A 27,999-nucleotide genomic window follows, 5' to 3' on the forward strand; every position below is an offset into this window, starting at 1 on the left:
CAATTTCTAATTTTGCGTAAATCGCGTCAACATCGTTTTTGTAAATTTAGAAACGTTGAATCAGATAAGCAAGACATGTGAATAAGGTATTCTATGCAAATTTCCCGAGATATTGTGAAGAAATTATATTTTGACCACGTAGAAATGCCATTATTGCTGATTTATTCACGTGTTTAGTATCAGTGTTTGAAACCAAAGCTGAGTTAGGATAGGATTTACATATTTATCCCGGGGGAGAGGAAAGCCGATAAGACGGCTTATCCATATGCCGAACCACGGCCTCTCGTCCGGTTAGCATTCCAAGTCGGGTATGGGATTAGTGTTACCAATGACATTAAACAACATGATAGGCAACTCTGACGTCACTCCATAAGACTACATGCGAAAGATTGTATTTCGTGATACGCTCCAATGCACATATTTCTCGTCGCCTTTCGCGACGGTTTTCCGCTTGCTTTTGCTACTCGGCGTCTTCTTTACGTGTAGTACCTGCCTTTTTGCGCCTGTAACGAAAGAAAACAATCTCTATATCTGAGAAGTTTTGCTCATTTGGAAAGCTGGAATGGCAGACAAGCTGTAAAGAGTAATTCTGAACATCATAGACGTTTTTTTTATCAGAGAATATTACAAACGCGATAGCGTAAAGATTTGTGTGAAACATTTTGCAGATAATGACAAAGTTCAAAGTTAGTAATTTTAATGTTTGCGCTTAAACATTGAAATTTCATTTAAAGAGGGTGTCATACAAAACAGCAAAACTGTTTTTACTTCTCTTAAAGGTGCTGTGATACAATTCCATAACACAAAGTTTGAAACAATCGAACTTGCTTTAGTAGGTGAATTTATTAGACACATTACATATTCAGTTAATCGTAGGTAACATTGCTGGTACATAATGCCTCGTAGATAGGCTTGTGTCTAAATTTCTAAATTTAGCTCATAGCCCGCTAATTAATATTATCTTCTATGCAGGAGATTGCAGGGCTGATTCAACTTGCAGCCTTACCGATCACCTGACGATGCTCATTTAGTTTGTCTCGAGCAAGTCTTCTTGAAAGACTTGTGTGAATGGAAACTACCTATATGTTTTGCCTTCCTCCGACTTTAGAAGACAAATTTATTTTGAAGGATTTGGCATATAATTCTCATTGATTGTTGGCTGTTTATAATTCCTATTAAATGTGAATTCTGATTATAACAAAGAGTTAAACATTTTTTTACGTAATCTACGGGCACTTTTTTCTTGTCAATACTCCAAGCTGAGGTAAAAAGCAAGACAATACATTTATGTCATCTGGAAGCAAAATATACACACTAATTAAAAGTTTGACACATTGAGATAATACATCATGACAGAAAATACAAAGATACAGTATGTATGACCATCACATGGTAATTAAAATTTAAAAAAAATTAATAGAGGCTGTGAAGTATGAAAAGTTCAAGACAAAGAAAAGAACAAAAGTTCATAGCTCATGAACTCTCAATTCTGCCTCCATTGCTTTGTGAAGGCCAATATATTCCGAATGGCTGAATTGGTTTATCTTGTGATAGCAACGGTTTTGTATTTAATATAGCGAGATTTTTTTTCAATTTAATTGAAGTGATATTATTTCCCAAAGCAATGCTTGAATCGTCTAGAATAGATCAGTGGTGTCAAACTCATGGGTTTCGAGAGCCGCATTGCATGTTGGAAATTGTGAAAAGGGCCGCAAACAGTTTTTGATAATGTATACTTGAACGATATTTTTCAGATAGTTTTAGTTTGTGACATATTTTGTGATGCAACTAATCAGTTGGATTAAGTTTTATTATATTCTTTATTTTCTTTAATTTCAAATGCAATTACATATTAATATTTGCATTCCACTATTATTGCAAGTTACTGTATTTATTACAAAAAATCATAAAATTCCATGTACAACCATCAAAATCATTTTTGAACAAGCGTTGGTTAAGGAAAGAATAATACATACACTAAAAATGACTTAATCTAAATATATGAACCTAAAATTAACAAAAATACTACAGTATAAACTCAATGTTTTTTTTAATTACATTTGTCCTGACGTTTGGCATCTTCTTTGTGTCACCAGCATACTAAGGCCAGGCTGAAATGATTTTATAGTACCAACTCTAACTAACGAGGTCACATGATCATGGGTTAATCTGTATCTTTGCAAAAGTTTAATTAATTCCAGTAATGCAAAAAAGTTACTTTTATCATTTCATGTATAGATCAGTAAAAAACAAATGGCAGATTTTTTCGACAAGACATTTCGGGCTACATTGCATGGCATAGGATTGCTTGAATTATTATTGATATTGATTTTTAGTAACTAAGTCGTTGTATATTTATATTAATATACAAACACATGGAATTTTTCTGTTCGGAGTTGGTCTTCGAATTTGTCATATTGACTGCTGAGCTTATTGTGTTTTTTCATTGTACTGATGGAAATATGACAAATTTAACAATGTGCTTCAGAATTTTGTGAAATGCAGAAATATTGCAACTCCCATTTTCTTCGAAAATGCCACCTTCTTTATGTACTTTAATTTAATCACTCAAGTGTTTTATTCAGTATTCTTTTGCTAGCTTGATGTGTATTCTTAATTGAGTCAAAATGTGAACAAAAAAAAAATAACTTTCTAAAACTACTTTCAGTAAATTGTTTTCTGTGTGAATATTCAATTTCACTTTAAAAGGTTTGAAAATACTTTTACATTTGAATAAAAAAAAATTCCAAAATACTATTACAATTATTGTTAAGCGTTCGAGGGCCACACTGGGAGTTCTCTGGGGCCGCAAGTTTGACATCCCTGGTCTAGATTGAAATTGTCCAAAATATATAACATTATTTTATCATGAATCATGATTATACCTTTTCCTGAATTTCTTTTAGTAGTACTACCAAAATTTGATGAACCAAATATAACACAGGTGTAGTCAGTGACCCGTAATCCTCATTTTTCAAAGCTGTTTTAAGTATGTCTGGCATGTTTTGTGCCTTTTTACAAAGAAGACCGCTTTTGGAATTTTTAGTTATTTCCCTCAAGCCCTGCAGGATGTAGGGGCCATACACAACTTTACCGGAGGGTCAAATGTCTTTGCATTCCTCCATAGGTTGTTCTTCTATTGCAAACATTTATGGAGTATTCTAATCATATTTCTTGGAATCAAACTGTCACTGATACGTCGCCAGACTTCTGATATCTCCCCTTCTGCTACAGTTGTCCTGTGAATAAATAATAGGAAATTGAGGTTAGACGAATAGTTGAAAGTTTTGTTTTATGTCGGCCTAATTTTTCTCGGCCTCTTGTGCTGCAGGAGTCTCACAATGCTTAGACAGGTCTGTCCACAACTTTCACATCTGTAGGAGAGGAGATTTATTAATTTTCGTTAAGAATAAATAAAGCAGTCTATATGATTCAGAATGGAAAAGCTAATAAATCCAATATCTTATGTTTTTTGTAAAAATGTTTTACTGAATTTGGTATATAAACCAACTAATAAAGGGGTTTAGTCAGAAAATTATAAGCATTCGTGGCTCCAAATACTTGAGAGATCAGACTATACAATATAGACCGGTATGAGTGAAATTTTAGGTGAACTTGTTAACCCTTTGATTCAATACGCAAATAAAAGTGAATGAGCAATAGTATGTTACAGCAATAAGTATATATCCTCACTGATTAAAAAAATCTAAATGGAGGTGCATGAACTATTTGAAACCATAAGGGGTAAGTAAATATGCAATTTCGGCAGATGGCCAACTACGTACCGTACTGAATTATAAACTTCGTAGTATTTGACAAAAGCTGGCTTTCCCGCATGTACTTAACAGTGCGATGCCCGGGTGTGATATACAACAATAGTATTTACCTTACTTTTTTCCGATTTCTTTTTACCTTCAATTTTCCAAATATCATTAAAAACCACAACAACTATCGAAGCAGGCTCGAACACCATTCGTGCTATGCCTTGAAAGCAACACACATCCGCTCGTTTTCGTCTCGTCAAGTATGTGCATTGGAGCGTGCTATCAAATACGATCTTCGGCCAAAAATGCCGGAGTTGCGCATCATGTTGTTTAATGTCATTGGTGTTACTGTATTGTTTGTTTTTTCGGAAGCATGGACTTGGTGGTGGAGGAAGCCGTAACCGACCAGTGGTTACGTGAACCACCCAACGACGGTGAGGAGTCCACGTGAATACTCAACAATTTGAGGAGTTTTTTAATTATTATTTAATACAAAAGTAACACGGAAACGATATAAAATTAAAACATAAAAATGTCAACTATCAGCTTCACAAATATCGCATCCCAGGGTCAGTAAGGATAATATTGTTTGCTCAAAATTGGGACCGTAACTGTGATACAATTCCTACACAGAAAATAAAAATCAGAATAAAATTAATTTTTGTTGTGAATGCATTCTTTAATAATTTTCTTCAACATCTTCGCCGATAATCGTTAAAATATTCGAATAATTTTATATAAAAAAAATACGATTTTGTACGATTTTGTCCACCACTAATCACGACGCATGTAAATAATCATTGAATGAAATAAAAAATCAACTTTATTAGCATTAAATACAAAGTAAAAGTTCCACATTTGATGCATTCGATCGGCGCTACATGCAAGCGTGTTTTTGTATATATTCACCAAAACCGTCAGAGGCGAGCTACACGTAACTGTGGAATTTCGCTGTGAACGACGCATTGTTTTTAATTTATTACCCGCCTTACGCCGTCATGAATTGAACTTTTGGTGCACTGTTTTAAAACTACCGTAATCAACGTTGGAAAAATCCTGGCTGCGCCCCTTGTCCAAGTTCTATATCTCACTATGAATTACAAATATATAATTGCATCCAAAATCAACAGTATCTATATATATATGACTATATGAAAGATCGTTAAAATTAAATAATATATATGCAAACATCATAATTGATAGCAAAATGTACTCTAAATAATATGATAAATTTTTTTTTTGTGTAAATTCACAAGACATGAAAAGACACAGAGCCATTTGGAGAGGCCGTGGTTCGCCATATATATTCAGGCTTTCCTCTCTCCCTGGATAAATATGTAAGTCCTATGTTATATCAATGAATAAATACAGCAATAACCGCACCCCCACGTGGCGACTGAATCATATTCTGTTCTGTAGCTACGTTTTCTGCTTAATAGATATGCATTCCCAATATGCATATGCTCCTAGTTAGTATGCTTTCAACGTACCATACTTCGAAACCCAAAACCGAACACGAATCGAAAAATAAAAGTCTCAATACGGCCAATTTCGCACCCAACCCAGGGATTTCTGCAGCGAACGATATGCTTTCTCCATATGCAACGAACCATTTAGCTGGACGACGTAAAAATGCAGGGCACAATGGATTAATGAGCAAATATTTGGCAGTTTCCACTCATTGTATATATGCTCATTGACTTAGCCTACATTTCCGAAAATAATTGACTGAAAACTAACAAATACCACTAGAAAATGTCCCAATTTACGCTCGATTAACTATCTGTCTAGGTGAGGGGTGCCTGACCGTCCATTTAGATTGTTTGGTCATTGTTGACTTCTTGCTATTAGAAATCGTTACTGATATAAACAAGGATGTCAATGGCCAGGAAAACAGTTCGCGAAATGGCGATTGTTGAAATGGTGACCTTTGACTTGATCGGTATAAGCAATTTCTTGTCACATTTGTTTGTCACTGAGCTGTTGGTAACTACGAACGACAGCGGCATTTCCATACTGCCATAGCCGAAGTTGCTCGAATACGGTAATAACGCTACCGTACCTGTAATCAATAAGTTCAGCTTATTGTTAAGCGTTTATTTTTAACAACGATTACAGGTTTTAAGTAACCAGAAGTATTTAAATGTGAATAAGTGTATTCGGTACCGGTAACGTTTGTTGTTAAACTGTCAAAAGAGAGGAACTATGCAATTGCCCGAATGTAGTCTAGGTTTACGGTAACATACGCTTTAATTCTTGCACAGTTGTATGAAATGCTGAAATGACTCGCAAGTCGCAACACACCTACTGACCTATGCGAACACGAACGACTTCTTGGCAATGCCTTCCATTTTTTGATTTTATATTCTGTACAGTCGTACCGGTACCGGTACCGTACGTTTTAAACCTTATCTTCTAAGGTTTGTTTGCTCCCTTGATTTCATAATCAGTTTCTATTTATTTGTTTTTATCAAACATACATACATACATATTGCCAGTTATGCTGAATCTGTGATTACAGGATTATGAAGTCGAAATAAATTTATACTTATGGTACAGTATCATATATCAGTATATCTGCATAATACTGTGATATAACTTACTCATACCATATCACTTTCAGCACTTTATCAGTAATGGCAGAATGGTACCGTATGTAAAACCTACAGGAAACTGGAAAAGGCTGGAGTTATTGTTCTTTTCTACAGCTGTACATTCTGAATCAGTCAGCCCAGACTATTGTGTGAATGTTGGTTTATTGAGCACCTAAATGTAGAGTATTGGTAGGTACTGTAAGACTAGACCTTACCATTTAGAAACAGTTTTGAGTTAATAGGAGCAAAATTATAAATGAAAGCATTGGGGTTATCAGAAAAGACTGGCATTAAAATATATTAATGTTGCTTTTAAACATGAGAGACAATGTCACAAACTAATAATTGCAAAATCATACTTGTCTTGGCTGAAATTTCCATTGTGGTACATGGATACTATATCCTGATATCTGTATGTTCAATGCGCTTCTCACACCACAGCTGCTCTTGGCAAAATTTGTCATCTCTATGGCCATACATGCTTCGTAGCTGGAAATATTCACCCTTTCTGATCACATCAGGCAATAATACGCATGTTACGAGTTCATGGCAATAATATGCAAGTAATTTTGCTTTTGGGATTTTCCGCATCTAATCGATTCCAGACGAGGAAGCCATTTATGAAATATAATAAAGTAAATTAGTACAAATTTTGAGGCATTTATTACTATTTTCTGATATACCACTTTGTACAACACCACTCACTGGAGAAGCATATTGAGTGAATAGAATGGTTTAAACATGTATTTCGCCAAAATAGTCAAAGTAAACAGTGACATCGGCAAATTCATTGTCCAAAAGCATAAAGACTAAGTTTAACTCAATCCAAGAACTTAAAACCAGTTGAGGTCAAATAAAATATACTAACAAATAATGCAGGTTGATAAATAATTTATTTTTAAAATTTTATTTTTTAATTGAAATTAAATAATCCCAAATTTGCTATATAGTCTTCATGTAAAATATGTTGGTATTATATAATGAAACCAAATGCATGCAATAGTAGATGTAATATTTATAGAATATAAATGCTATAAATTTATCATTATGTGGGATACCATCATGATTTTTTAATTAAAATTATTTGATCGTAAAATTTGCTATATAATCTGTATGTAAAATATGTTGGTATTATATAATGAAACCAAATGCGTGCAATAGTAAACGTAATATTTATAGAATACAAATGCATTAGAATTATCATTATTTGGGATACCGCCGTGACAGGCAGTTGATGACATCAATTTTCAGACGGCATCTGACGTTTAGCAGATGTGCCTTGCAAGTTGCAAATTGTATATTTCAGGAAGTAATCAGATTTGAAGAACTGTGTTCTATTGCAATAACTTCCCTATTATAATGAATTGTATTTTATACTATAGTCTTGTTTGTGATCATGTATCAACTGATCGTCATAAATTGTTATTATACTTCACTCTGGTGACATTCAGGGAATATTTTGGAGATTGACTATGACCCAACGAGAAAATGAAATGAGTCAAAATCGTGTATATCCTTCTACATCGAATACATCATCATCTATACGTCCGTTATTATCTCGGATGACTGGACTGGCGAGAAACTTTTCAACAAAATTTGATGCTGATGCTGTGGAAGATGTAATAACCTTATTCTTTAGCCAGATGTATGGTCCAAATAAATTGTTTAATTAAGCACATGCTCAAAATATGCATGATGTTTAAATAGCAGTAAGATATTTCAAACATTTAATGTGTTTGTTCTATTGTAGTGTTTATTTCTAAATTTATCAAGTTTGAATAGGATTAAATGATAATTTATTGATAGCACATGATGTTATTTGTGACAATTACCTTCTATTATTTAAGGCTCATGCTTGACTGCAGACTAATAAGAACATTTTTTGCATTTTATTCATAATAACAAAATGACTGCTTTGTTGAATAATACAATAGCAAAATTCATTTCTCGAGCTCTACAATGTCACTATATGTGCTGCGATGCCATATGCATACTATAAATGACCAGTTTGAGTCACTATGGCAAGCACTGCATCAGTTATCATATTCGAATTTTTAAGTGAGGGTGTGAATTGCAATTTGTGTTTCATATTGATGGACACCAGAACTGTGATCAGCATGGCAAAGATTATATTTTTTCGGATTTACTAATGTACACATCCCAAAATAAATATCAGTCATAATCTGCCAACTTCTTTGCCAATCATGTTGTTTTATTAGCTATTATTTGTAACCTTCAGGAGCACTTCTAAGTGCCTAGCATTTAAATGTTTGTTGGCTTTCTTCTGATTAAACATTTTCATCTCATGGTTGTGTGAAATTATTGTTTGATCTATTTGATGATATTGTGTATCCATTTTCTCTGGTGTTCTGAGTGTTGTTAGTCATTTTTGTTTTCAATATTGACCATGATATGTTTACGTTCTAGTCTAAAACAACGAAGTTTATCAAAGATTTCATAAAGAAAGCTGACAATACTCAAACAGATGCTTTTGGTGAAATTGAATTTGGAGGAACATCAACAAGGACTGCGAAGGTATTATAGCAATCTTGAAATAGAAATATCAAATATGACTATATACGAGGTGTGGCTAAAATGAAACGGGATTGTCGTCACAGATTGCGCAACATGATTTACCACCGGTAATTAGCACTTTTACAGTGTGGCGTAATATATGTTCTTTGTTTAACAGCTGTTTTGACACAAGATCGCAATTATTTTTGCTTTTTAGGAGCCATAGGTGAATGTGATTAATTGCTTGTTGAAAAAAAATTGCTTTACGAGATCTGATTGAGTTTTTTGGCGATAGGGGGTTCAGTTCAATTGCAGAATGACGATTGAGCAAAGAATTAACATTAAATTTTGTGTCAAACTCGGAAAAAACGGCGAATGAGACTTTGAAGATGTTGCGTGATGTTTATGGAGATTTTTCCATGTCCAGAACAAGAGTTTTTAAATGGCACAAGCGATTTGTGGAAGGCAGGGAAGATGTTGAGAATGATCCAAGGTCAGGGAGGCTCTGCACTTCCACAACTGATACCAACATCAAAAAGGTTCGGCAGTCGGTTCGCAGTGACCGTCGCTTAACAATTCGCGTCATTGCCAAAGAAGTTGGGATGGACAAAGAAACTGTCCGCACCATTTTGGTTGACACTTTGGAAATGCGAAAGGTGTGTGCCAGAATGATGCCAAAGGCTCTTGAGTTGACTGAGGAGCAGAAAGCTCAACGATTGAATGCATGTCGAGTTGACATGCATTTTTCCAAGTTTGACACAAAATTTAATGTTAATTCTTTGCTCAATAGTCATTCTGCAATTGAACCCCCTATCGCCAAAAAACTCAATCAAACCTCGCACAGCATTTTTTTTCAACAAGAAATTTATCACATTCACTTATGGATCCTGAAAAGCAAAAATAATTGCGATATTGTGTCAAAACAGCCGTTAAACAAAGAACACATGTTACGCCACACTGCAAAAGTGTTGATTACCGATGGTTAATCGTGTTGCGCAATCTGTGACATCAGTCCCGTTTCATTTTAGCCGCACCTCGTATATCTTTCAGTGAGTTCATTTATATCTAATTGTGTTCATCTATTGCTTCTTTTTTTACTAAGCTAGTAATGAAACTGCGGGATTTTTTCATTTCTATTCAGACAATGATTCTGAAAAGAAATTTCGAATATTTTATAGGATATAAACTTTCCTACTCTTGAATATTTTAGCATAATTCTTTGCTCACATTCATTTCAGTATGTTCGAGTAGCTGACACTACAAACGTTGATATTCTGTATCAACTGTTTAAGAAACATTGGAAGTTGAAAACACCAAATCTTATAATATCAGTAACTGGCGGAGCAAAAAACTTTTCTTTGCGAAGTCGAATAGAAGAGGTTTTTCGAAAAAGTTTGATAAAAGCTGCCGAAAACACAGGAGCATGGATAACATCAGGTGGCACACATGCGGGAGTGATGAAGCATGTTGGAAAAGCTGTGAAAAATTATGCAGCTATTCGAGATGATAAAGATAAAGTAAGTTATACTGCTACTGAGGAATTGAATTTTTTTTTATACATATAGTTAACTGTAATAGTATATAAGTATATAACTAAGGCAGTTCTTTTTTTAAATTTGAACAGTAGTTGGTAAAAAGCCCAGTAATAGGTTAAATAGTTTGATTTTTGTCGAATGTTTTCTGATTTTGAATTGTGAATATAGATTGGTGAAACAAATATAGGGCTAATTATTGTGGATGACATTGTCTGGTATAATTAGGAAGCGATAATTTTTCAACCGAACTGTGAAAAAGTACTGTGTTGATTATGAAGTTGTTATATATCAGAGACAAACATGTTAATAAGGTGTCTGTTGTTATATTTTCAGGTTGTTACTATTGGTATGGCGCCTTGGGGAGTTGTTTTTAGGAATGATAAATTGATCAATCAGATTGCAAGTACAAATTTGGTAAGGTTTAGTATAAATAATAGGTATGTGAAATGTCTTTTTTCATGCCAGTACGATACATTAAAGAGGATCCAATTAAAGCAATGGTGCACAACTTGCGGCTGCACAACCTGTGGCCGCATGCGGCCGCCGTGAAAAAATAATGCGGCCGTCCACACACAGAATCCTATAAAAAAAAATAATTTAAATATAGGATTTGGTGGCTATGCTGGCCGTTTATTGAAGCAAAACTGAAGCACTGCAAAAAAGTCAGACGACCCGATGCCTTACAAGCTGGGCGACCCCCCTCCCCGACTTTCGATTTTTTTCAAAATTGTGCAACCATTATGCAACTTGCTGCAACATATCTGCTCAAGAATAGGTCCACCGAAAAAAAAATCCGTTTAAAATGCGAATATTATACTTCCAAGTAGCCCTACATACTTCATAATTGGGCAGACTGCACCTCGCAGTTATGATGTCATAAAAGCAAAAAAAATTTGCGCGCTTTTGCCGAGCTCATCAACCCCCTGAAGGCCGTATTGAATACAAATATGAGCAATGTGGCCGCCAATAGCAAAAAGGTTGTGCACCCCTGAATTAGAGGGTATGCTGATTGAAGTTAGAAAATCAATCCACGCTCCAGTAATATATTCCATTTTTCTGTGTAGTTTTGAGTTCTGTGTAAATCATCATATGTGAAAGGAATCCTGCAGTCCCGCTATTACATGCTGATTCATATAATCACTGGTTTGATGATGACTTGTCCACCAATGATTTCTATACATTTGTTGAGTTTATCTGGTTCCCAGCTAATGTCATAAACTTTCAACCATTTTATAGAAGTCCTTCTGATAAAGCCATCCTCTAGTTTTCTCCACAATAAATCAAAACCTGTCTTTTTTGATATGCCATTGGCATAACAATTTATGTCTTGCTTCTGCAGTTACCAAAGCAATATGATCCAGATGAGAAAAAGCAAGGAAAACGTTCTATTCTCGATTATAACCATTCTCATTTTATACTGGTTGATGATGGAAGTGAAGATAAATATGGGGTTGAAATTAATTTAAGAACAGAATTAGAAAGCTTCCTTGGTAAAATTTACTTTTGTTTTTCTCTTTAAAGCAAATCATTATTGAATCAGTAGCAGAAGGCCTCCATCCAATATTTATCTATATATACAACAATTATTGGTAAAGTCAATCTATATTGTTTAAATGAGATCACTACTTTGACTGAACAAAGAATTTTGTTAAAATGACTGAGTAATTTAATGAAATAGTTTTTTCAAAAATAAACAAATGAAAATCGAGCTGGATGCTTCACTAGTAATATTTACCCATATCAATGTAAAACCATGATTCATGCATATTGCTATATATTGTTCTTTCGCTGCATATTGGACTACCGTAATCTTTTTGAAACAGCGCAGTATACTTGAATATCTATTCATCTGAAATGAACAATACTACGTACATCACCCGGTATAGGAACCTTCTGATCATTATATTGCACTGAGCCATTCACTAATGATTTCATATTTTTACAGCCAGACAACGAACCAGAGATGGAGTAGAGGTTCTTATTGTTTGCGTCATTGTTCAAGGAGGCCCTGGATCATTGAAGGTCAACACATTGAATATATAATGACCAGAATATTTTTCTTAATCAGTCTGTATCACTGGATCAAGTCATAGACAAAAGAGATTTTTTGTACCATGACTCCATTATTACAATCTTAGTTTACATTTCATGCATGATTTGTATAAAAATAGGATAAAATTTGTATGTATTATTTTAGACAGTTGCAGAGTCAATACATAAGAAGACACCTGTTGTTGTTGTGGGCGGGTCAGGAGGTTGGGCTGATATACTTGCTACAGCTTCTACTATGGATCCTAGAAATATTGGAAGAACTGTAGTTGAGGAACTACTTGAGGGTGGGTAGTATCGCATTTTGCAAAACATTAGAAGCATATTTGCCTTCAAACAGCTAATTATCCTGTATAAGATTATTTTGTTCAAAATGACCATATGGCATGGCGAGACATGAAATGGTTGCATTTTTTTCCCCAGGAGGCTGATCTATGATATATATCCTTAAAATCTTCATGAGTACTACTTACTTGTCATACTGTATCTTTTCCTTCCATTTTCTATTTCTGAAATAATATTTTAGACAGTGTCATCATGGTTTATTTTTTAAGCGATTGATAATTTGTTTCAATTTAGAGCACAATATGGATTCTGATGAAAACCAAATTGATGCTTGGACTGACATGGTAAAAAGATGTATTTCAAGTAAAAATCTCCTCACTGTATTTGACTATGACCCAAATGACCTATCTAGAGATTTGGATATTGCGATATTGGAAGCACTATTAAAAGGTTAGTGTTGAGTTTGTTTTCCGTCTAGAGTCTAGACTCTAGATTGTTATTGTCACGAGCATTAAAATTACAATTGGGTCTAATAGAGTTCATGACAATAAATTTCGGACAAATTTCACTTTATGATGTGATTCGGACAACTTTCACTTTACCATGATCAAAAGCTTTCAGCATCATTCTCACCACCTCACGTAACATAATAAATTGGGTAGGCAATGCCAAACTGCAATGATTCTGTTCTTTCTCACGAATACCGGTAGTAGATCCTTACATATCGATAGATATCAGTAGCTGTTTGTACTTTGAAGCAAACAACGTGAATAGGCGGTGTATCTAAAAAACATTGTAGCCCAGCTAGAAAAAATTCTAAATTTCCCTAGCTGCCTATATAACAGTGGTTGCTTGTTTATAGCCTTTTTCGTAACAAAGGCATTAAAATGCATTAAAAATCAGCATCACAACATAAGTTCACTTGAAACTGGCTCACAGACCTTATTCCTCTTTATTTATAGAAAGGCTGATCTTTAATATTGGCAAAGTCAGCAGGTTATTCTGCATCATAAATGGTTTTTGATTTACTTTTCATATCTAAATAAAATTTACATCGCTCTATTCCATTAAAAATGTAGCATGTTGTGACATATTTGGAACTTGTCCAGGTAATTGATATATTTGTACAAACCGGAATAACAGACATGCAAAGTTTGAACAGGCTTGATGAAAATGGTGATATTGAGTTTTATTTTTCAGCTATTCAGGTTTCAGATAGTTGCATAGCAATTTTAAAAAAAGTTTACAGTAACAGGTAGAAAATTTAATCAGTGACTATTTCATTTTTACCATAATAATAATTGATTTAGGAGTTTCAGTACGTTCTATTGTTGTTGATATTTTCAGTGGTTTTCAACAGTATTACAAACAACAAAAGAAACTATAATTACCATTCTTCTCTCGAAATATCTATTTGTGCCATTTCCTTTTTGAGAACTGCGATTATTGAATAGGGCTATTAGAATCGGTATTACTTCCTCTGGACTTGCTGTATTGATGTAGGCTGGTTCGGGCAAGTTTTGACAAGTCTTAGTTTGGAGTTTAGTTTATGACACAGACTATAAAATAGTAGAAGCATTCATATTTGCATAATGTTCATCATGTCTAGTTTACTACCATCAGTGTCTTTTGGTCATGTGTGTAGGTTGATAAAAAGGAAACGTTAATCAATATCTTCAGTTAACTAATTAATCGTGATGTACAGAAACTTACTTCGAGTACCATCATGTTGTGAGTACCGTATATATTACCTGAATCATACTTGTTCCTTGGTATACCGTTTTGTAACAATGGTGTGAAAGTGCGAAATCAAGATCCAAATCTCAAAATGAAAGCAATGCTCAAAAAATATATGGGTACAAACTACCTAGAATTCATTGACTTCTTGCAGTGGCATATGAAACTTGCACTAAAAACCTGTTATCTGATCATTCGAAAGCTTCAATTCAAAATTGCAAAAAATCCCACCACTGCAACAGTTTACATCGGTACCAGTATGTACCATGTCTGTAATATCTTAAGATCACCAAGTTTGCTTTCATGAAAAGAGTGATGAACGAGTATGATGGAGGTGGTCATGCGTAATACTGAGATTGAATAAAAAGTGTTCCACTTAAATTAAATAAAAGGAAGAATTGTTGGTGAATCATTTGTCTCACAGGACTCGGAGGAAATTTGAAAACATGAATATTAAAAAGCTGTAGTCTTCTTGCGACTTCAACCATTTTAATTACTGAAAATTCAAAAATGATTGCAAGATTAGTTTGATTTTTCCCATCACCACACCAATTTATAAATATGATCCAAATGTACACATGTCCAATAATCATAACAATATATTGTCTGTGCGAACAAGACTGTTTTATAAGGCTTCATCCCCTAATTACGGCAATATTATAACCGATATCATTTCACTATACTTCACTGTTAAGTACCATTGTTGCTGAATGCTGATACTGGCTGAAATTTGTATTACCGATAGTTGAGAACTGGATATATTTAAAACTTTTAAATAATTTTTAGTTTTGCACTTTTTGAATTTTTTGTATTTTGATTCCAGCAAATGCAAATGATGACAATCAAGCAGCTTATCAGCAACTACGTCTTGCTATGGCATGGAATAGAAGCGATATTGCAAAATCTCATATTCTAAGTGATGATGCTTGTATTGGAAAAGAAGAAATGGCAAAAATGTTTTTTGCTGCTTTGAAAGATGTGAGTTAGATGAGACAGATTCTTCAAATGCTCCAACATATATTTAGATAATTAAACTAATGATAAATTTGAATTTTCTAATTTTTTATATATATTTAGTCAAAATGTTTCAGCTATATTTCAATAAACCTAAAAATATTTTTGCATTATATATTATATTAAAAAAAATATTTATTTGTTGTATCAATTATATATGTACTTGTGAAAGTAGACTTTCATTAAATATTCAACTATTCTGTTCTAAATATCTTTAGTTCTTGGTATAAATAAATGAAATGGTGTGAAACAACAGACTTTGAAATAGGATAATATGATCCCACCAAACAGCTTTTTATTTGTGCATAGCTTCTTTAAATATAAAGAATCCTCTGATTTCAGAACAAGCATGAATTTTGTAAAGTATTTCTCGACTATGGCGTTGATTTGAAAGAATATTGTACAATAGCAGAATTGCGACACTTATATACCTCAGCACCAAAAGAGTCTCTTTTGCATAAACGTCTCTCTAAGAAAAAGGACTTCAGCTTGACTGCAGTAGGGAGGTACACAGCATTTGAATTTTTTAACTTATACATCACCTTTGCCTTACGTCATCGCATCGTCAAGCAGCAGCTTACACTATATTAGTTCAAATTAATTAAGATTCAAAAGTCCACCATTGTTGACTTTGTTGCTTTTGAGTTAGTGAATAACCTTGCTCTGAGCAAAATTTTGTTGCTTATTTCGTGCTGTCTTATTGGGAGCAGTATTTAGTAAACTTGGTTTTAAAACTGTATTGATAAAGTACAAGCTTGAGTTTATCCCTTTTTTATTTCTTGTTATAACAATTTGATCTGAAATGAATTTTATCGGGAATAAAATGATAATTACTTGTGGCAAAGCGTGTTTTGTTTCTGCACAAACCAAAAACACAACTAAATTGCTATTGGAAGCTTAAGGCTAAATAAATTGCTTTATTACCACTTACCAGTATATAATTTGACCTAGACAATGTTTGTATGAATGCATCAATTCATGAAAATAAAATTATATTTAGAATGCTTATTAAGTCAAAATATTTTTTTTTTAGGTTTTTAATTGAAGTCCTTGGTCACTCATACATTTCTGTGTATAAGAGAAGAAAACCAACTACGAAGAAGTACAATGCTGTCTTGTTCGAACATGTGAGTGGACTGCCTTTGCTTCTACTATTACGTCATGTAATTGAAGTTATGTGAGCTCTAGCTAGGCCAGTAAGCATATGAATGTGGGATATTGGTAGAGAATTCTGTGTCAATGATGTATTGTTCACTGATATAATCAAGACTATCATCCTGAAGTCCTTGTTAGAAAATCTAATGTCAGTACTCAGTTTTAGTTATTATTGTTGACATGGACAAATGCACCTTAATGATGTTTTAGGTCTTCCAACCTGATTTTTGACTTGATCCATTTGTTTATTCGTCAAACATGTTTCCACGGGGAAGTGTCTCACGGGAGATATTTTCATTTGTTTGCTCTTAAGGCTTTGTATCAAAAGCACCCTCAAAGTAATGACTGAGTTTCGAATAACTAATATTTTTCAGTTCACAAAATATCTTTTTAATAACGACGTTCAACCAGGAATTAGACCTGTGTTCTCTAGCCCACAGTTACCACTTGGTTTAATGATTGAAATCGATCATATTTCTGCTTGTGAAGATTATTGTTCAAAGTCTTACTTTGTGTAGGAAAATTAAATTTTAAGATTGTAAATTATTGGACAAGCAGTCTTTCCTTAATATTGAAAATAGCAATAAAAACAAGTTGTTATGATACAAGCACAATTTAATTATCAATAATCTTTTAATTTCATCACCAGCCTTGAAGTGATAATTTACTCAGCGCATGATTAGTACCAGGGCTACACTGATGATGCTCTTTTATTCTGATCCTAATTTCATTGTATGCCAAAAATAAATTTTTACGCTATCATGAACTATGTCAGGAATGAAGTAACCGATTGTTTCGCCACTTTCTGAATGGCTATTCGATAATTATGGCAGATATTATCACACGATTAGGAAAGAAAATTGACGTTTGTCTTTAACATAAATGATATGTTTTTCTTGTATACTTTGTGAACGACAGCTCTTACTTCGCTCCTCATTTGAATATTTTTAATGCAAATTTCATTTTAGCCAAATTCACCAGCAGATCGAAGATGCAGTAATAGTGAAAGTTATCTTTCTTTTGTATGTATATTGCAATGTGTATGCAGATAATGGATTAATTTTATGTGGAATATTATCATCTGCTGCTGTTTTTTTTAATTTTTCAGTTGGAAAATTATCTTTCTGGCATGATTATAATTTTTCATCAGAATTATCCATTTGCTCTCTCATAATTCTTACAGTTACCCTTATCTTTATGAATTAATTCAAGTATGAAGTGCGGAAGACATTTTACAATGTTTCCATGATATCCTGGCTAATTTTTGTATACTGGTACCTAATTTTAATTTATCCAATTATGCACTGTTCATTACCAGCCCATACTCGATCAAACTTAGTCATGCAACTCAATCTGATCACTGTGACATGATGGGCCGCCTCGCTCTAATCTAAAAAATTCGATTTGGAGATATTAATGCCTGTGTCTGTTTTCATACCCGCATATTTTTCAGGCAGTTTTTGGTATTTCTATTTATGTTAAATTAGTTCATGACTGCAAAGAGTTAAGATAGGCCTATAAGTTTAGTATGATTTTATCATTTAAAGTGACTGTAAAATGCACTATGTTGCCAAGTGTTCAAGCTTTTCAAATTTGATTTGAAAAGAGTTCATATACCCTTGTCATCTTGCTCATGATTTCTCTTTTTTTCATTTTTTTTGTATTGATATTTTTGATTTGAAGTAAGAGGTTGTAATCTGTCATCATCTTCAAGTTAACAGTTCCAAAAAGAATGCCAATTTCTAATAATTTTAACAATGATAAAATACATCGCACAATTCTTTATGGTAAAGTAATTCAATTTGGGTGCTACTTTATTTTATACTGGCTTGAATTGGCAACCAGGTTGGAACTTTGTAATTACGCTGTCACATTTAGTATGCATAGACTTAGAATTATAGAAATTAAAATCTGTAATAACGAGTGGCTCCTTCTCTACCCTATGGCAAGTGAGAACGAAGATAAATTTAATTTAAATTAACGATCTCGCCCAAATAAAATAATCATTTACAAAATTGTATGCAATTAAATAATAAATATTTTTATGTTTATAATATTTAGTGCAAAAGCAATTATCCAACCATAGAGACAAAATTATATTCACTGATCTATAAAAAATGTACTCTGTAACATGTACATTTAAACAAGATCGTTGCTAGATTAAATCAACTCATGCATTCCAGGATGATATTTCGGGCGAGAGACGACAATCCACTCCATGGCCAGACGATGCAAGATTAGATGATCCATACCGGGAAATATTTCAGTGGGCTTTGTTGGTCAATTACAGAGAAATCGCACAATATATCTGGGAATATATGTCTGAATCCATGTCTGCCGCTATTATTGCAACAAAGATACTAAAGACTCTTGCTTCTAAGAGAAATGATTTAGAGAAGGTAGTTATGCTTTATTTGTTTGAGCTTTTATCCGAGGCCGTGCATTATTGGATCTTTGAGATGTCATTTTTAGATTTAATTTAGTTGAATATGTTAAAAAGATGGTAAAATCATTCATTAGAAATATTGGCAGAAAACTTTGTATGTTCATAACAATTGAATTAAGCAAGGCAGAATATATACGTATTTGCTTCTATATTTATATGCATGCTTACAATAGGTGGGACAAATATCTTTTTTTTAATTTCTATATTTGGCCATTTGCCAGAAGTTCTATAAAGTTTATTTTTGTCTGCCCATCAGATTTCAAGTGCTTAAATGATGAGTTTTTAGTTGATATTATTTCAAGAATAAACATTATCAAATATAACCAGTTACAAATATTCGATTTATCTCAAACATTCTCTGTTATAACTATGATAAAATTATATTCTGTTATTCTGTTCAGAAAACGCAAATGTTAGCTGATGCAGATCTTTATGAAAAACTGGCTGTTGGAGTGCTTGCCAAATGTTTTGAGGATAACGTTGATAAAACAACTTTTTTACTGGTTAAAACTTTGCCTAAATGGGGAGGATATACTTGCTTGCATGTTGCAATCGAAGCAAATGATAAAGTTAGAACTTAATTAATGCAACTGATCTACATACCTATACTTTATCATTACATCTCCAGTCTTAACTATTTCCTTTGTTGGTTTCACTTTTTTGAATAGTTGTTTTGAATTTGAATTAAAAGAGTTTGGGGAGCATAACAACAATTCTTTACTGACTTAATTTTGTGCTGAAGTAACAAAAGTTTGTTATTCAAAACAAAGTTTGAAATTGAAATTTTCGAAATAGGTCTCATGTGGCATCATTTTCGGGCAAAATTACCTATGATTGTTTTGTGCTGAGTTATTGTTTTTCTGGTTGGGGTTATGCAAAAATAATGGGCCAATTGTTTTCAAATTTTTAGTACTATGAGATTTCCTTCATTATTTTCTGCAGAATTGATATTTCATCCCAATTTTTGCTTGTTTTTATCATTCATAAACAGAGGTTCATATGACTTTTAATACAAGCTTTTTAACATTCTGCTAGAAATTTACTGACATTACAGATTCACAGTGGCCATATTAGTCATTTAACAACAATCTGTATTAACAACATTGCTCTTTTGTAATGTATGTTATATTCCTGATTGCATCATTTAATTTATCTATTTTCAGTTCTTTGTTTCACGTCCTGGTGTCCAATTCTTCCTTGATGCTGTATGGATGGATAAACTAGATTCACCAACAGCAATTCATATTGTACTTGCTGGAATTTGTCCACCATTAATATGGTCGACTATCAGTTTCAAAGAGCAATCTGAAGATAACAACAAGGAATTAGATGTTTCTGAAAATGGTAAACAATAAGTTTATGTAATAGTTAACTAAAAAGTTCCTGTAGAATTCGGTAAGAGTTAAAAACACTTGAAATTAGAAAATTTAAGTTTATGGTTGGATTTTAAACAACACAATAAATCAAAGGAGATAATATGAAATTGTTCATCTTTAACAAGCTGAATTATCGTAAGTTAAATGAAACTAATGGAATCACTTAGAATAAATGAAATTACTGCTTTTAAGAAAATGTGTGTTTAACTAGATCAGTGGTTCTCAAAGTAGGGATAAAATAGGGGGCTAAAAAATCAAAAGGGGCGAAAGGGGGCTGATTGTGCATTCTCGAAAAGTCAAATATGGTTAAAATCGTCGAATGTTTTTTCCAGCATGACGTGGGTATTTAGGCCCTGAACATCAGTGTAGTGAAACCATTTGAGGAAAACTCATTTAGACTGTTTTCTAGGCTTTTATTAACTTAAAGATTACTACTATACTAAAACAAAAAAAAGAACAAGTTACAAGATGTAGCAACCTTGACGCACGCTAACCAAATAAAACCCAAGCTTTGCCACATGACTATTAACATTTCAGATCGCTCGGCGATGGTGCCACGTTGGCCACATTAGGTGGCGCTAATTCAATTTCATCAAAATCAATATTATATTGGTAAACTATATTTCCGTGAATTCTCGCTATCTCACAATATTCCCCTGCACATGTGCCAGAGGATGTCAATAAAGACGTTATTTTGCGATTATAAAATATACATAACAGAAAAAAACATGAATTTTTATTAAAAGTGCCGCGACAGATTAAAAACTCTATTTTGGACGAGGTTAAATCACAAAATTTCAAATTTTTTCAATTAGGAACTATACCGTAGTAACCTAAAGTTGATCCATTTCAATATTAAATTATTGCCGGGGTGCACACGGCTTCCTTCCTTATTGTGAATTGTGATGATGATAAAAAACTAATAAGATGGATTTCCGTTTCCGATTTTAAATACAGAATAAAATTTACCGAAAATATAGTTTAGTGCAAGTTATCTGGCATTTTTGACGAAGTTTATTTGTTGATTCTTTCGTTTCTAACATCTTATTTGGTGGAAACTGGGTTATCCAATCAAAGAATGATGATTTGAGATTGTACCTGACCAAATGTCTTTAAATATTAAAAAAAAGCTTGTTGAAGTTCATCCATCTTATTTAAAACATCATGCACCTTGATTAGTTGATTTGTTTCATTGATTTGCAATAAATTCATTTGTAACTTCATGTTTTGTTGTAACAGTAATTCTGGGGCGTGATGATAACGTAAAGAGTACTGTAAGGGGGCGATAGTACAAAAGAGTTTGAGAACCACTGAACTAGATCATCAAAATTGATATTTTTCATTGAAGTCTATCAGTATTTGAGCAGTAGTAACAACACCTAAGCAATCGATATAGAATTTTATAAAATGAAATACACTGGAGAGATAAAAAGAGAATGAATGTGTAGGTCTATGTGATCCAGATTCGTGATCACTAGCTCAAAGCTAATTTTCATTTTTTCCCAATTCTCACTTATCCCTGAATCATCATGAATTTTATAGATTCTCGATCAATTCAAATCATTTTCAAAACAATCCTATCCAGATGCATAAACAGTGTGAAATTGTGAAATGTTGAACATCCAAACATTGTTTAATTTAGGTGAAATGTCAAAGACTACGCGTACTGATGATGTTGAAATGCAAAGAATCTCACCCAAGGCAGATGATGAATGTGAGAAATTTATTGACAGTATTCTGTATTGGTCTATCAGCATGTAAAATACTATGTTAAAAAAGTAAATGTCATAAGTTGATACTTAGGAATATCAACTCTTTGGCTACCAGTTTGAAATGACAAAACTCATGATTGAAGTTTCATTGAATTATGGAATTATTGGAAAAACTTTATATCTTGTAAACTTTATATTAACTTACTTATTCCAGTGATCTTTTTGATCTCTGTGTTTTTCCTCAAATAATCTCAAATCTATATCGTTAAATTACCTGATATTGAAAATCCAACAAAATACAATTTTTCAGTTCTGATATTTTCTCTTTAGTGGCTCCAACTATTGCCTTCAATAATCCTGAACTGAGTCTGAATGCAACAAAAAATAGTTATTCTATATTAGAAAAAACTGTCATTTTTTACGATGCTCCTGTTGTCACATTTTGGTTGAATGTCTTCTCTTTTGTGGTGAGTAAATCATTTTGTTTTGTACAAAAATTAATTTTTCTGATACCCATGTTGAAACAACAGGCTTTTACATTTATAGTCAAATTTGGATAATGTTTAAAATAAATACGATGTTGGGTTTATTAGTATTTTCTTCTTATATTTGTGAAAAACAAAGTCAATAATGTTGCTTTACATATGACAAACCAGGGTCTCGTGAAAGCTGATGTTTGAAAGAGAAGTATATGAATAAAATCCTAAGTTAATTGACAGATGAGAGATATTTTTTCACTAAAAAGTGGCTTTTAAGCCATAATTGTATTGCATCTGTTCAAGCAGGAACCAAGTACATTTTTCTGACCAGACTACATCCTTTTACTTTTCTGCATCAGCGAAAACCCTAGATTTTGATTATTGTATAATCAATTTTAATATATGAATTGGTTTATTTTTAGCTTTATCTGATATTGTTTGCTTATATCATACTGAGCGATTTTGAATCAAGCGCATCGACAATTTCTGTCTCTGTATTTGAGTATATTCTTGTTGGATGGATTACAACGTTCTTATTTGAGGAAATACGAGAAGTGAGTCAGTAAATTCGGCCTATACAGTATTGTGTTAGCTAAGGCAAAGTCATTGGTATAATCATAATGTATGTCAAATTTTACAAAATTATTTTGCACAAAATTTGAATTTCAGGTTTTCATCCTTTTTGATATAGCACCATAATTTTGTAAAATTTGACATACATTTATGTCAATATTGAATTGTGATAATCTGGTGGTTGGCATAATGAACCCTCGTATGTTAGATATCTCAAGTTCTAACCCCATGTATACCTCACTTAAGGCGTAATAAATTGGGCATGTAATTGAGAATACCAAAGATTCCAATGCCTCCAATTATAGCTTGCCCGAGTAATAAGGTATATGTTTTACATTCATTGGATAAGTTATTATAATGTCTGTGTTCTATGTATCAACCCCTAAACCAAGCTTTGAGGATTTAAATGTTTATATCATCGTATATTTAGCTTGCAGATGAAGAAGCCAGATATTTAAAAGAGAAAATTAAGTTGCATATCACTGACACTTGGAATATTATGGATCTGTTGAGCCTAACACTGTTTTATATTGGCTTTGGCTTGAGGTGGGGTAGGATTAAACACAATGTTTTTGTAATTTAGCCCTGAAAGCTTATGAGCTTACCGGCGCTATGTACATTAGCGACGGGTAACCTACTGTTAATATCGCTCTTAGCTATTTATTGACGTAATGCCCTTATATGAGAGAAGCGATAAAATCTTCCAGTCGTGACGCAAAGTTCGATTGTATAAATAGCGTCGATTTTAAAATCGCGTGTGAGATGTCTGAAATTGTTGACGCAATCAGACAGGAAATCAAATCATTTATAATGACTTTTTATTGGTTTAGCATTTATTTTCAGTCATGCATACCATCCCTGGCGCTGTGATGTTTTGATAAATATGATTTCGGCTGCACAATACTTGGCAGAGGTATCGAGATTTTTTGTATGTGAAAAAAACGTAAAATTAATGGTTATTTTCACGCATACCTGCGCTATTGGATTGTTTACGTCTTTCTACACGCATTTCCGTCAAGAAAAGTAACATTTTTTGCATTGGGGGGGGGGGGGGGACTGTGCAGTAATAATTAGAGCTGTGACATCATCCAAATTGTTAATTGAAGCCTTGAACATGATAATTCTGTAAATACAATTGTGTAACCATTTTCAACCATTTATGCTATAATAGTCGTTTTGGTTTTGTTCTGTTGGGAAAGACTTTACGAAAACGTTGAAATAAAAATTATTTAATTAGGAATTAATTATTAACCCTGTACACAGAATATCTCAAGGTTAAGGTTTTTTATTGGAAATTCTCGAATTTTTTTTGCATAAAAAATTCTTTTTGGAAGAGTGTGTTTTAAGATATGTTGCTGAACTCTAGCACACACTTTTAAAAGCCATGAGAGAAGCTTTAGGGTTTAAATGGGTGACAAAAAAAATATTTTAAAAATACCCATGCAAAATGGGTAGGAGTTTGCGCGCCAAGAAGGCTTTAGTGCTGACCCAATGATGTTGTAATTTTTCACCGTGGTCTTATAAAATATGGAACTTACGTTGCATAGCACAATATTAGCAAGGATTATCATAACTGACTGCAGTAGCTGATAATAGCTAACTGCCCTGTGACTGTTAGAATTTTAGCAATCTTTTTGCTCATAAATGTTGAATTAGATTCGAAGTTTTGATAAAACTTGGGTAAACAATGGTGCTATTTAGGCTTATACATCGCTCTTCGAGTGCAATGTTGGAACAACCATATTTAAACATACAACATACATATTTATAACTGTGTTTTTTGTAACAAGGTTTTTAATACAGATTAAAAATACTAGGGCTTATAAGCTAGAATAAAAAAATATTTTAACAATTACCTATCTGCTTATTTGTATTTATGGCGATCACTGATGAAAATGTGAATTGCAACAAATAATCAATTGACACTAATTAGTTCACCCACTTCAGTTTTTGTTTGAGATTGATAGTAATTGAATTGAAATTAGCGATGCATTTTATAACATTGGGTTCTCCATAACAATGTTCCTAATTCCTATGTATTTTTTGTGACATGTCTGCAATTAATGATAACTATAAGATTTTGATATTATGTGGCAAATATTGTTGCTAATTAAATGCTTTGCCATTATATTCTATTTATTTATTGTGTTTCATTTGAATAAACATTGAATAATAATTTCAGATGGTTTGTTTCACTGTTGGATGAAGCTCTCATTTTATATTCTTTCTCCTTCATGATTCAATGTGTCCGAATTGTCCATATATTTGCTGTTCACCACATTCTTGGGCCTAAAATTATCATGGTCGGTAAAATGGTAAGTCAAACAGTAACTCATTAAGTAATTATGTTAGTAATGTGCAGTTTCAACTTGTTTTAGCCTGTTATACTATGTTGCCTCTGCCCTGTGAACTAAGTGTTAGACACTCCTTTGCCATCTCACCAACTCTAATTGCTCAGTTAGTGAACTGTAACGAGTGGTCAGTAGCAGTGCTTTAAAACTTTTAAAAATCAGAGTCAGGCCTCTGTAGTCTCAACTTCAACCATTTAAAAAGCTACGCTGGACTCTGTCTCCTGACTCCATTTCAGTGAAATTTGAGCTCCAGCTTCATCTCTAAACTACAAAATAACAAATTATGCAAAAGCTTTTGTATATCCACGCTCTCTTTAATGACGCATGTCGAGAATGTTTGGTCAACTTGTTACGCATTGATTTTTTGTAAGAAATTTTGACTCTGGATTTCGGCTTTGAAAACTCAAAATTCCAGACTTGAATCTGGGGAATTTACAGTATTGATTCTGGCCTGACTTCGATATCAATAAAAACGTGCCAAACTCCGAATCCCAGCCTTAGTTCAAAATACTTCAGCTATCATTTGATTCTATGAGTTTGAGTTATTAGTTTTTGTTTGTAATTTCCACTATTAATAAAAACTTAGATTAGTATTGTTAGAAAGAAACTGGAAAGTGCCACAAAAATATTTGAAATCAACCGAGCAAATGCATCCATTCAAGTGTTTCTTCTTTTCCATATTTTTAGTTGAAGGATCTGTTATTCTTCCTGTTTATACTCGTTGTGTTTTTGTTGGCATATGGAGTTGCCAGTCAAGCTCTTCTTTATCCAGGCGAAACAAGCTTTTCTCAAATAATTGTCGGGATAATTTATAAACCTTATTGGCAAATATATGGTGAACTATTCTTGGATGAAATTAACTACAATCCGAGTGAGTGTTAAATTTGAACATGGTGGTTTATTCACTGGATATTCTGTGGCATTGCTCTTTTCTTATAATTTTCCAATATTACTTTGTAACAATAATTTTATTACCGATGCAACTGTTTAAGAATCTCATTATAGTATATATTTAATATACCGGTATATAAAATGAAATAATTCTACAACATTCAAAACTATCTGGTAGCTACAATAACGTGTTTAATTTAGATCAAATTGAATGTCAGTAGAAGTTAAAAGTCTAACATCATATGTACTATATATAGTCGAGTAACCATATTATGCTGGAAAATTCTCTAACCAGACAAATTCAATAAAAATATTCCCCAACAAGCATCCTACTTGACATATGCAATGTTTCTAAAGCTTCGATACATGTTCTAATCTAACGGCAATGCCATGAGCAAATGGATAAAATAAAATGTGTCTCTTCACATTCGTTTACTGATATGGTTTAGGAACGTTTTTTTGGAAATCCATATTTTATTTCAAATTATATTATTTTTTTAGACGTTGATGCTTTTACATGTTCCAACACTAATGACAGTCTTCCAAGATGTCCGCAACAATCTGTTATTGTTCCAATTATATCTGCTATATATTTGCTGTTTGTCAATGTTCTCTTACTAAACCTTCTTATTGCAATGTTCAGGTATGTGTTTTAAAATGATGTAAAAATTTGAATTTGTATCATGCTGTTTATATATTATGAATCTGGTATTTTTCATTAAGCAAAGTCACAATTACTTTTATCCAGGACATACACTTTCTTTAACATCAAAGTTCTCATTGTAGTCATATGGGCCTATATGGAGATTGGTATTGAAATTGTTTACAACATTATATGGAAACATTTAATTTAACCCAGACCAGGAACTGTTTAGCAAATATGTGACACACCCTAAGAGAGACACCTATTTTAACGCTTATAAATCTTACTTAGAATTGCTTTCAATTTGTCAGTAGTTAAAGATGGAAAGGTATCTTCTATCTCATTTGCTATTACTCTTAGTGGTTATTAAATATTCAGTAAGCTCTCTGGTAGCATGTTATTTTATCCCATAACTTTGTACTTTGCAAGATTGAGTGACCACATGTATTTTTACTAATTTTGTTTGGCTAGCAGGTGTTACCATGAGCAACTTCAAAGCATTTATTTTGAGGCTTTTGCTCGTTTTGGTTTGCCAAGTAAATACTGACATAATATTATATTTCTTCAGTTACACCTTTGACAAAGTTGAAAGCCAAGGAAATGAGATTTGGATGTTTCAGCGATACACACTCATCACCGACTACTACTTCCGACCTCCTCTCGTTCCTCCATTCATCATATTTTCACATTTTTATCATTTACTCAGATTCCTTCACAGAAAAATATTTCTAAGAATAAAAAGAGATGATCCATTTTCTCATGCATTGAGTAAGCTCAAACCAGCACTAGGAATGTTTTGAAAAATCAAACTTAACTTCCACTAATATTTGAGATGCCCTGTACAGTAAGATAACTTGGATTTAACCAGTTCTTTATAGTTG

General features: G+C 33.0%; 1 protein-coding gene and 1 long non-coding RNA gene across 4 annotated transcripts in view; one reads left to right on the plus strand and one right to left on the minus strand.

Annotated features, from left to right (window-relative positions):
- Window positions 1–331: 331 nt before the first annotated feature.
- LOC144425032 (uncharacterized) lies at window positions 332–4,106 on the minus strand. Its single transcript, XR_013477204.1, has 3 exons — window positions 3,887–4,106; window positions 3,095–3,239; window positions 332–503 (listed from the first exon to the last, which is right to left on the minus strand). It is a non-coding gene; the product is annotated as an uncharacterized LOC144425032 (long non-coding RNA).
- A 2,274-nt stretch (window positions 4,107–6,380) lies between these two features.
- Window positions 6,381–27,999, plus strand: part of LOC120328463 (transient receptor potential cation channel subfamily M member-like 2) — a 29,077-nt gene continuing 7,458 nt past the window's right edge. Inside the window, exons 1-23 of one of the 3 annotated variants that reach the window (XM_039394956.2) lie at window positions 6,381–6,547; window positions 7,810–7,977; window positions 8,786–8,893; window positions 10,111–10,389; window positions 10,741–10,821; window positions 11,747–11,897; window positions 12,353–12,429; window positions 12,605–12,743; window positions 13,036–13,191; window positions 15,302–15,456; window positions 15,835–15,998; window positions 16,526–16,619; window positions 18,831–19,046; window positions 19,495–19,662; window positions 20,257–20,437; window positions 22,112–22,183; window positions 22,512–22,648; window positions 23,083–23,214; window positions 23,664–23,779; window positions 25,416–25,548; window positions 26,272–26,455; window positions 26,977–27,118; window positions 27,687–27,886. In XM_039394956.2, coding sequence (XP_039250890.2) covers window positions 7,831–7,977; window positions 8,786–8,893; window positions 10,111–10,389; window positions 10,741–10,821; window positions 11,747–11,897; window positions 12,353–12,429; window positions 12,605–12,743; window positions 13,036–13,191; window positions 15,302–15,456; window positions 15,835–15,998; window positions 16,526–16,619; window positions 18,831–19,046; window positions 19,495–19,662; window positions 20,257–20,437; window positions 22,112–22,183; window positions 22,512–22,648; window positions 23,083–23,214; window positions 23,664–23,779; window positions 25,416–25,548; window positions 26,272–26,455; window positions 26,977–27,118; window positions 27,687–27,886 — 3,232 coding nt within the window. In that variant the 5' untranslated portion in view covers window positions 6,381–6,547; window positions 7,810–7,830. Of the gene's footprint in view, window positions 6,548–7,391; window positions 7,978–8,785; window positions 8,894–10,110; window positions 10,390–10,740; window positions 10,822–11,746; window positions 11,898–12,352; window positions 12,430–12,604; window positions 12,744–13,035; window positions 13,192–15,301; window positions 15,457–15,834; window positions 15,999–16,525; window positions 16,620–18,830; window positions 19,047–19,494; window positions 19,663–20,256; window positions 20,438–22,111; window positions 22,184–22,511; window positions 22,649–23,082; window positions 23,215–23,663; window positions 23,780–25,415; window positions 25,549–26,271; window positions 26,456–26,976; window positions 27,119–27,686; window positions 27,887–27,999 lie in introns of those variants that run through there. The other 2 variants (XM_039394957.2, XM_039394955.2) reach the window with 2 other exon arrangements.

Source organism: Styela clava, chromosome 7 (genome assembly GCF_964204865.1).
Source record: "Styela clava chromosome 7, kaStyClav1.hap1.2, whole genome shotgun sequence".
NCBI lineage: Eukaryota > Metazoa > Chordata > Ascidiacea > Stolidobranchia > Styelidae > Styela > Styela clava.